This window comes from Bos indicus, chromosome 20 (genome assembly GCF_029378745.1).
Source record: "Bos indicus isolate NIAB-ARS_2022 breed Sahiwal x Tharparkar chromosome 20, NIAB-ARS_B.indTharparkar_mat_pri_1.0, whole genome shotgun sequence".
Classification (NCBI taxonomy): domain Eukaryota; kingdom Metazoa; phylum Chordata; class Mammalia; order Artiodactyla; family Bovidae; genus Bos; species Bos indicus.
Window position 1 is genome coordinate 67,695,766 of NC_091779.1, and position 12,503 is coordinate 67,708,268.

Consider the following 12,503-nt stretch of genomic DNA (forward strand, 5'->3'; position numbering starts at 1 on the left):
GGAGGCAAACGCACACACTACACCCACACGAGGCAGAATCACACACGCGGCTCAAAGAGCAGGACGAGCCTACCATGTTGAGAACTGTCAGCACGTAGGTGGTGATGTTTTCATGGCCATGGCTTTGCATCATCTTTTTGTCAACCACCACCAGCGTCTCCACATTCAGCTCTTCATTCCTATGGGACTTCAGAAGGGAGCGCTTTTGCCTTACACATGATTTATACTCATCCGGCAGGATGAAAAGGTCTTCTTTGGGAGGCTTGGGCATGTCTACAGGGGGGGCATTTGGAGAGGAAGTAAAAGCAAAGTCATCACACAAGACCTGTGGCAGAGCTCGCGCTAAAGAAAATGGATTAAAAAAATGAATATTCATGAAATGAACCATAAAACCCTTAAAACTATGATGCGAAACTTGTGTTAAGGTGGGACACTACATTTAAATAAAGTTTGCACAGCCTAGATGTCATAGAATTCATCACTATATGGACTTTTGTATAAATTTCTCTTGATTTAAAACAAATTGGTCTGTATAGTCAAAGCGGTGTTTTTTCCAGTAGTCATGTACAGATGTTAGAGTTGGACCATAAAGAAGGCTAAGCACTGAAGAATTGATGCTTTCAAACTGTGGTGTTGGAGAAGACTCTTGAAAGTCCCTTGGACTGCAAGAAGATCCAACCAATCCATCCTAAAGGAAATCAACCCTGAATATTCATTGGTAGGACTGATGCTGAAGCTGAAGCTCTAATCCTTTGGCCATCGGGTGTGAAGAGCTGATTCACTGGGAAAAAACCTGATGCTGGGAAAGACTGGCAGCAGGAGGAGAAGGGAACGACAGAAGACGAGATGGTTGGATGGCATCCCCGATTCAATGGACATGATTTTGACCACACTCTGGGAGTTGGTGATGGACAGGGAAGCCTGGTGTGCTGCAGTCTGTGGGGTTGCAAAGAGGAGTTCACGACTGAGCAACTCAACAACAACAAAAAAAGATCACTTTGGTTCTGAAGTGCTGTGTCTAAAGCAAGATGTTCCGAGACTGTGAACATGAGGGTATGTGCAACAGGGGCTCCGAAACGGAGTCACTGACAGAGCAATAAAACTAATAATTACAAAAAGAAGTGCTGTCTTACACGGTGTTCTCATTTGAAGACTTTTAATGACCTAAGAGGTTTTAAAGTTGATTCCCGGGTCTGGACACACAGCTGGATAGTCTGTAGTATTTCCAGTGGGTTATAAACACACAGCCAGATTGTCTGTAGTATTTCCAGTGGGTTATAAATGCTCCAGACAGATCCACTGTAGAGCTGAATTTCCTCAAAAGTATTATAAATATTTACCTAATTTAACTGGAAGACAAAATAGACTTGATCTTCTTAGTGCAAGCTGTTTAAAAATAGTTTTGGCTTTGATAATCGGGAAGTTGACACTATGCTAAAAATGGTCAAGTTTGGTGGATGCCTCAGAAAACGTGGTTAGAACTGCTCCGTGTGAAAGTATCCAGGTATTAGGTGGCAGTACTTTACTGAATTAGGTGAATTACTAAATTCAGTCAGTCGGTTCAGTTCAGTCGCTCAGTTGTGTCTGATTCTTTGCGACCCCATGAATCACAGCACACCAGGCCTCCCTGTCGATCACCAACTCTCGGAGTTCACACAAACTCACATGCATAGAGTCAGTGATGCCATCCAGCCATCTCATCCTCTCTCGTCCCCTTCTCCTCCTGCCCCCAATCCCTCCCAGCATCAGGGTCTTTTCCAATGAGTCAACTCTTCGCATAAGGTGGCCAAAGTACTGGAGTTTCAGCTTTAGCATCATTCCTTCCAAAGAACACCCAGAACTGGTCTCCTTTAGGACGGACTGGTTGGATCTCCTTGTAGTCCAAGGGACTCGCAAGAGTCTTCTCCAGCACCACAGTTCGAAAGCATCAATTTTTCGGCACTCAGCCTTCTTCACAGTCCAACTCTGACATCCATACATGACCACTGGAAAAACTAGAGCCTTGACTAGATGGACCTTTGTTGGCAAAGTAATATTTCTGCTTTTTAATATGCCATCTAGGTTGGTCATAACTTCCCTTCCAAGGAGTAAGCGTCTTTTAATTTCATGGCTACAATCACCATCTGCAGTGATTTTGGAGCCCAGAAAAATAAAGGTGGCACTAATTCAAAAGCTATGCCAGCTCTGCTCATGGAATACTCAGCTAGAAGACACTGTTTTGATTGACTGATACTCACATCCACTGCATTTTACTCTCTTTGCTAAAATACTTGCAAACTTAAAAGAACTCTTGGGAGGATAACAGTTACACCACTACAGTTTAATAAGCACTCATCACATGCCATTTGCATTGACGCAGTTTACACTGATGTGGTCTCCCCCATAAAAGATGTCTATGTATAACCCACTCACTCTCTACACCAGCTGTGGGTAGGAGTGAGGCCACCGAGACACGGGAGATGAACATCACTTTCTCAAAATCCCTCCCTAGAAGGCACTGGGAATGGATTTCAGATCTGGCATTGTGGTCCCAGGGCCCTTAGTCTTAATTTCCATAAGTACAGGGTACAAGCGGAGATGGGAACATAGCAGTTCCCCAGGCCCTCAGTACTGGAAAAAGGCAGGAGCACAGAGGTGGTGGTCTCACTGGCCTGGGGTCAGAAAAGCCCCTCAAAACAAGTCATCCACTCAATATGGTCCCACAGCATCTCCCGCCACACATGAGTCCCAGCTCAAAACCCACCCATGATGCCTCAGCTAGAAGCAGCAAGCTACTATTTGAGCCTGAGGTTCAGAGTCACAACTGATTTTAAGCAAATCAGCCTGCTTTTCTCTGCCCTTTTCAACAGAGAGAAATGCCTAAACCCACAGGAAAGTGAAAGGGTTAGCTGCTCAGTCATGTCCGACTCTTTGTGACCCCGTGGTCTGCCCATGGAATTCTCTAGGCAAGAGTCCTGAAGTGGGTTGCCACTTTCTTCTCCAGGGATCTTCTCCACCTAGGGATCAAACCTGGGTCTCCTGCATGGTAGGCAGATCCTTTACTGTCTGAGCCACTGCTGCTGCTGTTGCTAAGTCACTTCAGTCGTGTCCGGCTCTGTGCGACCCCACAGACAGCAGCCCACTAGGGAAGCCTGAACACACAGGAAAATCCCTCATCTCCTGAGCAGAGACTCCAGGAAAGAATCTTTGTAGGTGTAAACCCCCTGAGACAGAAGATGGAGATACCTCTAGGGAAGCCCAAAGCCTCATGGATAGTGTGGGAATATCGTGTCCCATGCTGTCAGATAAGTGAGCCTTGAGGACTAAGTGCTCAGCCCAGAGGGATTGTGCCAATTCTGCTAGGCGTGGCCCCAGCTGCTCGGGGGGCCCAGGGCAAAGAACTGCCACGTGCCCTGCAGAAGCGGGCAGAGATGGCAAGTCAACAGCACCAGATCAGCCACTGACACGGCCCACATTTTCTGCCACCTTTTTTCTAGTTTTATTATGAAAACATAGTGCTTTTCAGGTCTACTATAGCCTTCTACTTCTCTGTATATTCGTTCTATTAATTTTTGAGAGTTTGATATTGAAACTCCAACTAAAAATCTTCATCTACTTAAAAAAACTGTAATATATAGTGGAACTATATGTAACCTTGTTCTGTATATTCTGAGACTCCTGTAAATGAGTTATCATACTTTTGTAATTTAAAAAATTAAGATTAAAAAGGAGAAAAAAATGGCTACATTTTTCCATTTTCCAGCTGCGAGTCCTATTGTATAATTTAGTGTCTTATTCAGATATCTCCCTCTCAACAACCAGACTCCACTACTGAGATTCTGAAATGCCTCTGGAGACAAATGCATCGACACAGGTGCACAGACAGCCCCACCAAACAGAACAATCGTACTGCCCTGCATGCCCAGGTGCACTGCCTTTGAGCTATGGGTCTGAATGACTCCGATCACCTCCAGATAAGAATGAAAGGGTCACATTCATTCCAGAAGGGTCAGCACTGCTGGATTGCTCAGAAACACTGAAACATCTGCGTTGGGCCCTGGAGCGGCCTGTCAAAGACACGTGGACAGCCCTGCCCATCTTTCCTGCCTGGATCCAGGTGCTTGGTCAGCTTTCTGTCTCTGACACATGGAGTCCGTCCTACTCTGACTACACCCTCACCGGGAGCCCTGCCAGCACCTTCCTGGCTCTGACCTTGTCTGTGCCTGAGTCCTGCCTCTCTGTCTGTTCCAATTGGTCTCGACCTGTTTGGCCCCGCCCCTGACCTGCCTGGCCCCGCCATTGGTCTGTCCGGCCACGCCCCCCCTCCTCCCCACCCAACTGGCCCCCGACCTCCTCCCTGTCTGCACAGACTCAGGAAGCCACTGCTGGTCAGTGTGCCCTGTTCTGATGCTCAATCAGCTGGACTTCCCTGACCTTCTCACCCTCCTGTTCGCTCTCCTTGTGCTCAACACTGTTCTTCCTGCTGCCTCCCCTAAGACCCAGCCCACTCTTGGTCAGTTTGGGATGAGATTTTTGAGACTGTCTGAATGTATTCTGAGACTGATTTACAGGACATGCGTTCAGATGACACACGGGTGCGAACAGGTCAGCCGCGCTTGTTCTTCTGTCGTAGGTGCCAAGTGATTCTGGGTCATTCTCTCTTCTCTGCAGTGTGTTATGGACCCCTGCATGTGCCCACACTTACGTGAGGGTGCTGGCCCAGCGGCCAATGAAGCTAAGCAGCAGAGAAAGGTGGGCTTCCAGAAGTGCTTTGGGGAAGGTTTGCTATTAATAATTAAAGCCATGCTTGAGGGGAAAGCTGAAGCAAATGAGGACACGTTCAGAAAACACTGATCTTCTATTCCTGAGTCTGTGAGAGGGTCCTACATAAAATGTAAGTATCATTTCTCTTCCTCAATGTTCATGACACAAACAAAGAGGACTTCGATAAAGCCTTGGTGAAAAATTGTAGGTAAATTACACCATGCATCCTGTGTCTTCTGACGTGATGAGTGAAGTACATAAACCTACCTAGGGATAAATCACCTCAGTGGGAAAAGCATGTCAGCTTTAACAAATCTGCTGCTAAGTTGCTTCAGTCGTGTCCGACTCTGTGTGACCCCATAGATGGCAGCCCACCAGGCTCCCCCATCCCTGGGATTCTCCAGGCAAGAACACTGGAGTGGGTTGCCATTTCCTTCTCCAATGCATGAAAGTGAAAAGTGAAAGGGAAGTCTCTCAGTCATGTCTGACTCTAGCGACCCCATGGACTGCAGCCCACCAGGCTCCTCTGTCCATGGGATTTTCGAGGCAAAAGTACTAGAGTGGGATGCCACTGCCTTCTCCGATTAACAAATCTAGACCTCAAAAATAAAGTTACTGGGTAGAGACACCAGGATTCTTTTGAAGATGTCTTGTAGAGGAGTCCACATTTCTGTGAATCATGTCATTTAGTTTGCCCAGGGAACAGCTCTTAAAATTAAAAAAAAAAAAAACTACCTTTATCCATTTGCCATGGAAAGATGTTTTATCCTGAACATCCAGACAATGGGCTCTCTTTGGAATCATTACTTAGGATTAGCAAAGGTGGTCAATAAATTTCACCTCGAGGGCAGACTACTTTGAAGAAAATGAAAATACTCCAGTGTCTTACTTAACATCCTAATCGTTAAATTACAAAGACAATCGTCCTTACATACATTTCTTGCGCCTTCCGCAGAAATGCTGCTTCTGTGGGTGCCTGAAGCTGAAGCCGCGTGGGGACTGATCTTCGTGGTGGAAGAGATGGTGGTTTTCCAGCCCCCACTTTTTCTCCATCATCGCGACCCGGTGGGGCCCCACGGCCGGTGGCTCGGTGGATCTCTTGTACAGGATGTGGGAGGGAGGCCTGCCCCCCGTGGAGTCACTGGGGCTCCCTGCCAGGTGTGAAGGGAGGGGCTTCAGGAAATAGTCCGCTTCCTGGGTTCTTATCATGCCTGACTGCAGAAGAGAGAGGGAGAAAGAAAGGTGCATCGCTCCTTTATCATCTGCTCACAAACACGCTGCTCCCTCTAGGGATAAACCTGGAATGGGAAATGACAACCCAATCCAGTATTCTTGATTACAGAATTCCATGGACAGAGGAGCCTGGAGGGCTACAGTTCATGGGGTCCCAAAGAGCAGAGAAACACACACACAAAAACACACGGTTCCCTCCAGGGAGAACCCATGTGGAAAAGGGTCATGTAGGGGGCTGAGAATTAGGGGATGAGGGGTCCACCCCATCTTTTCAGAAACAGTGGTGTGGTGGTCAAAGGACTTGACTCTTGGAGCAGAGAGAGATCTCACAGCATACCAAGGTCAGGTCCTTTACTGGAAAAAATGGAGGAGAAAGCACACACACAGCCCTAGATAGTAATATGGGTCAGGGTGGGTGGGGGAGCTCTCAAAGAAAGACATAAATTTATAAACCTATTATACAGAGTGAAGTAAGCCAGAAGGAAAAACACCAATACAGTATACTAATGCATATATATGGAATTTAGAAAGATGGTAACAATAACCCTGTGTACGAGACAGCAAAAGAGACACTGATGTATGGAACAGTCTTATGGACTCTGTGGGAGAGGGAGAGGGTGGGAAGATTTGAGAGAATGGCATTGAAACATGTAAAATATCATGTATGAAACGAGATGCCAGTCCAGGTTCGATGCACGATACTGGATGCTTGGGGCTAGTGCACTGGGATGACCCAGAGGGATGGTATGGGGAGGGAGGAGGGAGGAGGGTTCAGGATGGGGAACACATGTATACCTGTGGTGGATTCATTTTGATATTTGGCAAAACTAATACAATTATGTAAAGTTTAAAAATAAAATAAAAAAAAAAATATAAACCCAGTATAGTCAGCTGTTTTTTCTAGTTTTATGCACTGTTCATTGAAGAAGGCCTTCTTGTCTCTCCTTGCTATTCTCTGGAACTCTTCATTTGGTCGAGTGAAACTTTCCCTTTTCCCCTTGCTTTTTGCATCTCTTCTCTAGAAGAAAACAACAGAAGAGGAAAGACTAAAGATCTCTTCAGGAAAACTGGAAATATCAAGGCACCATTTCACCCAAAGATGATCACAATAAAGGACAGAAACAACAGAGACCTAGTAGATGCTGAAGAGATCAGGAAAAGATGGAAAGAACACACAGAAGAGCTGTACAAAAAAGATCTCAATGAACCAGATTATTATGATGGTGTGGTCAGTCACCCAGAGCCAGACATTCTGGAGTGTGAAGCCAAGTGGACCTTAGGAAAAACTGCTGCTAATAAAGCTAGTGGATGTGATGGAATTCCAGTAGAACTATTCCAAACCCTAAAGGATGATGCCATCAAGGTGTTGCATTCAATATGTTAGCAAATCTGGAAAGCCCAACAGTGGCCACAGGACTGGAAAAGGTCAATCTTCATCACAATTCCCTCGGACGTGGGGTAACTCCTCTCGTCACCGCCCTTGACCTCGGACACTGGGTATCTCCTCTCAGCTGCACCCCCTGACCTTGGACGCGGGGTAGCTCCTCTCGGCCGTTCCTGCGCCGTCGCAGTCTGGTACTCTCGGCCACTACCCCTGACCTCGGACATGGGGTAACTCCTCTTGGCTGCCGCCCTTTGGGCATGGGGTCCTCCCGGCTTCTGCCCCTGACCTCAGATACAAAATGATAGGATACTGAAAGAGAAACTCCCCAGGTCAGTAGGTGCCCAATATGCTACTGGAGATCAGTGGAGAAATAACTCCAGAAAGAATGAAGGGATGGAGCCAAAGCAAAAACAATACCCAGCTGTGGATGTGACTGGTGATAGAAGCAAGGTCCAATGCTGTAAAGAGCAATATTGCATAGGAACCTGGAATGTCAGGTCCATGAATCAAGGCAAATTGGAAGTGGTCAAAGAAGAGATGGCAGGAGTGAATGTCGACATTCTAGGAATCGGTGAACAGAAATGGACTGGAATGGGTGAATTTAACTCAGATTACCATTATATCTACTACTGCAGGCAGGAATCCCTCAGAAGAAATGGAGTGGCCATCACGGTCAACAAAAGAGTCTGAAATGCAGTACTTGGATGCAATCTCAAAAACGACAGAATGATCTCTGTTCATTTCCAAGGCAAACCATTCAATATCATAGTAATCCAAGTCTATGCCCCAACCAGTAATGCTGAAGAAGCTGAAGTTGAGTGGTTCTATGAAGACCTACAAGACCTTTTAGAACTAACACCCAAAAAAGATGTCCTTTTCATTCTAGGGGACTGGAATGCAAAAGTAGGAAGTCAAGAAACACCTGGAGTAACAGGCAAATTGGGCCTTGGAATACGGAATGAAGCAGGGCAAAGACTAATAGAGTTTTGCCAAGAAAATGCATTGGTCATAATAAACACCCTCTTCCAACAACACAAGAGAAGACTCTATACATGGACATCACCAGATGGTCAACACTGAAATCAGATTGATTATATTCTTTGCAGCCAAAGATGGAGAAGCTCTATACAGTCAGCAAAAACAAGACCAGGGGCTGACTGTGGCTCAGACCATGAACTCCTTATTGCCAAATTCAGACTTAAATTGAAGAAAGTAGGGAAAACCACTAGACCATTCAGGTATGACCTAAATCAAATCCCTTATGATTATACAGTGTAAGTGAAAAATAGATTTAAGGGCCTAGATCTGATAGATAGAGTGCCTGATGAACTATGGACTGAAGTTCATGACATTGTACAGGAGACAGGGATCAAGACCATTCCCATAGAAAAGAAATGCAAAAAAGCAAAATGGCTGTCTGGGGAGGCCTTACAAATAGCTGTGAAAAGAAGAGAAGTGAAAAGCAAAGGAGAAAAGGAAAGATACAAACATCTGAATGCAGAGTTCCAAAGAATAGCAAGAAGAGATAAGAAAGCTTTCTTCAGCGATCAATGCAAAGAAATAGAGGAAAACCACAGAATGGGAAAGACTAGAGATCGTGTCAAGAAAATCAGAGATACCAAAGGAACATTTCATGCAAAGATGAGATTGATAAAGAACAGAAATGGTATGGACCTAACAGAAGCAGAAGATATCAAGAAGAGATGGCAAGAATACACAGAAGAACTGTATAAAAAAGATCTTCATGACCCAGATAATCATGATGGTGTGATCACTGACCTAGAGCCAGACATCCTGAAATGTGAAGTCAAGTGGGCCTTAGAAAGCATCACTACGAACAAAGCTAGTGGAGGTGATGGAATTCCAGTTGAGCTCTTTCAAATCCTGAAAGATGATGCTGTGAAAGTGCTGCACTCAATATGCCAGCAAATTTGGAAAACTCAGCAGTGGCCACAGGAGTGGAAAAGGTCAGTTTTTATTCCAATCCCAAAGAAAGGCAATGCCAAAGAATGCTCAAACTACTGCACAATTGCACTCATCTCACACGCTAGTAAAGTAATGCTCAAAATTCTCCAAGCCAGGCTTCAGCAATATGTGAACCGTGAACTTCCAGATGTTCAAGCTGGTTTTAGAAAAGGCAGAGGAACCAGAGATCAAATTGCCAACATCCGCTGGATCATGGAAAAAGCTAGAGAGTTCCAGAAAAGGATCTATTTCTGCTTTATTGACTATGCCAAAGCCTTTGACTGTGTGGATCACAATAAACTGTGGAAAATTCTGAAAGAGATGGGAATACCAGACCACCTTATCTGCCTCTTGAGAAATTTGTATGCAGGTCAGGAAGCAACAGTTAGAACTGGACATGGAACAACAGACTGGTTCCAAATAGAAAAAGGAGTTCGTCAAGGCTGTACATTGTCACCCTGTTTATTTAACTTATATGCAGAGTACATCATGAGAAATGCTGGACTGGAAGAAACACAAGCTGGAATCAAGATTGCTGGGAGAAATATCAATAACCTCAGATATGCAGATGACACCACCCTTATGGCAGAAAGTGAAGAGGAACTCAAAAGCCTCTTGATGAAAGTGAAAGTGGAGAGTGAAAAAGTTGGCTTAAAACTCAACATTCAGAAAACGAAGATCATGGCATCCGGTCCCATCACTTCATGGGAAATAGATGGGGAAACAGTGGAAACAGTGTCAGACTTCATTTTTCTGAGCTCCAAAATCACTACAGATGGTAACTGCAGCCATGAAATTAAAAGACGCTTACTCCTTGGAAGAAAAGTTATGACCAACCTAGATAGCATATTCAAAAGCAGAGACGTTACTTTGCCAACAAAGGTTCGTCTAGTCAAGGCTTTGGTTTTTCCTGTAGTCATGTATGGATGTGAGAGTTGGACTGTGAAGAAGGCTGAGCGCCAAAGAATTGATGCTTTTGAACTGTGGTGTTGGAGAAGACTCTTGAGAGTCCCTTGGACTGCAAGGAGATCCAACCAGTCCCTTCTGAAGGGGATCAGCCCTGGGATTTCTTTGGAAGTAATGATGCTAAAGCTGAAACTCCAGAACTTTGGCTACCTCATGCGAAGAGTTGACTCATTGGAAAAGACTCTGATGCTGGGAGGGATTGGGAGCAAGAGGAGAAGGGGACGACGGAGGATGAGATGGCTGGATGGCATCACTGACTCGATGGACATGAGTCTCAGTGAACTCAGGGAGTTGGTGATGGACAGGGAGGCCTGGTGTGCTGCGATTCATGGGGTCGCAAAGAGTCGGACATGACTGAGCGACTGATCTGATCTGATCATCACAATTCCCAGGAAGGGTAGTACTAAAGAATATTCTAACCATTGGACAATTGCACCCATCTCCCTTGCCAGTAAGAGTGTGCTTAAAATCTTGCCTGCTAGGCTTCAGCATTATGCAAACCAAGAACTTCCAGATGTCCAATCTGGGTTTAGAAAAGGTAGAGGAACCAGAGATCAAATTGCCAATATTCACTGAATCGTAAAGAAAGCAAGGGAATTCCATAAAAATATCAATCTCTGTTTCATTGACTACACTAAAGCCTTTAACTGTGTGGATCATAACAAACTGTGGAAAGCTCTTAAAGAGATGGGAATACCAGACCATCTTACCTGTCTCCTGAGAAACCTGTATGTGGGTCAAGAAGCAACAGTTAGAACCATGTACGGAACAACTGTTTGATTCAGGATTGAGAAAGGAGTATGACAGGGCTGTCTGCTGTCATCCTGTTTGTTTAACCTATATGCTGAGCACATAATGAGAAATGCTGGGCTGGATGAGTTACAAGCTGGAATCAAGATAGGTGGGAGAAACATCAACAACTTCAGATACACAGATGGTACCACTCTAAAGGCAGAAAGTGAAGAGGAACTAAAGAACCTCTATATGAGAGAGGAGCAAGTCAGCTTAAAACTAAATATTAAAAAGCTAAGATCATGCCACCCAGCCCTATTATTGGATGGCACATAGAAGGGGAAAATGTGGAAGTAGTGACAGATTTCCTCTTTTTGGGCTCCAAAATCACTGTGGATGGTGACTGGAGCCATGAAATCAGAGGACAACTGTTTCTTGGCAGGAAAGCAATGACAAACCTAGACAGTGTGTTGAAAAGCAGAGACATTACTCTGCAGACAAAGGTCCATATAGTCAAGGCTGTGGCCTGCCCAATGGTCATGTATGGTTGTGAGAGCTGGACCGCAAAGAAGGCAGAGTGCCAAAGAACTGATGCCTTTGAACTGTGGTGCTGGAGTAGACTCCTAAGACTCCCTTGGACAGCAAGGAGATCAAACCAGTCAATCCTAAAGGAAATCAGTCCTGAATATTCATTGGAAGGACTGATGCTGAAGCTGAAGCTCCTGTGTTTTGGTCATTTGATAAGAACAGGCGACTCACTAGAAAAGTTCCTGATGCTGGGAAAGATTGAGGGCAGAAGGAGAAGAGGGCAACAGAGGATGAGATGGCTGGATGGCATCACTAATGCAATGCACATGAACTTGGACAAACTCTGGGAGATGGTGAGGGACAGGGAGGCCTGGTGTGCTGCAGTCAGTCCATGGGGTTGCAAAGAGTCAGATGTAACTGGGCAACTGAAGGAACGAACAGATATAGTCAATAGCAAAACGCTATTCAAACCTGAATATGATGTGACACTTTCTATAAAAGCGTAACAATGAAATCAATCCAGTAGGAAGCAAAAAGGAATAGTTTAAGGAATTGGGGAGATCTTTCTAAACAAGGTATTTGGGAAATAGAAAAGAATTGATTATAAAAGTAAAAAAAAAAGTACAGTATAACAGACAATGAAGCACAATGGCAAACATAGCTTAAGTGAGAGAAAACAGAGACCCTTTTACATTTAGAGTGACAAGGACTTTCAGAGTTGATAACTATTGGGAACAGACTGGCAGTGTGGCCCCGGGAAAGGGTGAACTGGGGCCCCGCCCGGCTCATCTATCAACACTGAAAATGTATCATTTGATTCCAGGATTTTAATCCTCTGGAATTCTTGCTTAATTTATTTTAATTGAAGGATAATTGTTTACAATATTGCAGTAGTTTCTGCCATACATCAACATGAATCAGCCACAGGCATACATATGACCCCTCGCTCTAG

General features: G+C 44.9%; 1 protein-coding gene across 1 annotated transcript in view; it reads right to left on the bottom strand.

Moving 5' to 3' along the window:
- The window catches only part of ADAMTS16 (ADAM metallopeptidase with thrombospondin type 1 motif 16), a 194,417-nt gene that overhangs the window by 125,480 nt on the left and 56,434 nt on the right, over nucleotides 1–12,503 (bottom strand). The window contains exons 3-4 of the mRNA XM_070774930.1: nucleotides 5,679–5,958; nucleotides 74–273 (exon numbers count right to left, since the gene is read on the bottom strand). Of these exons, the coding sequence (XP_070631031.1) occupies nucleotides 74–273; nucleotides 5,679–5,958 (480 nt within the window). The remainder of the gene's footprint in view (nucleotides 1–73; nucleotides 274–5,678; nucleotides 5,959–12,503) is intronic.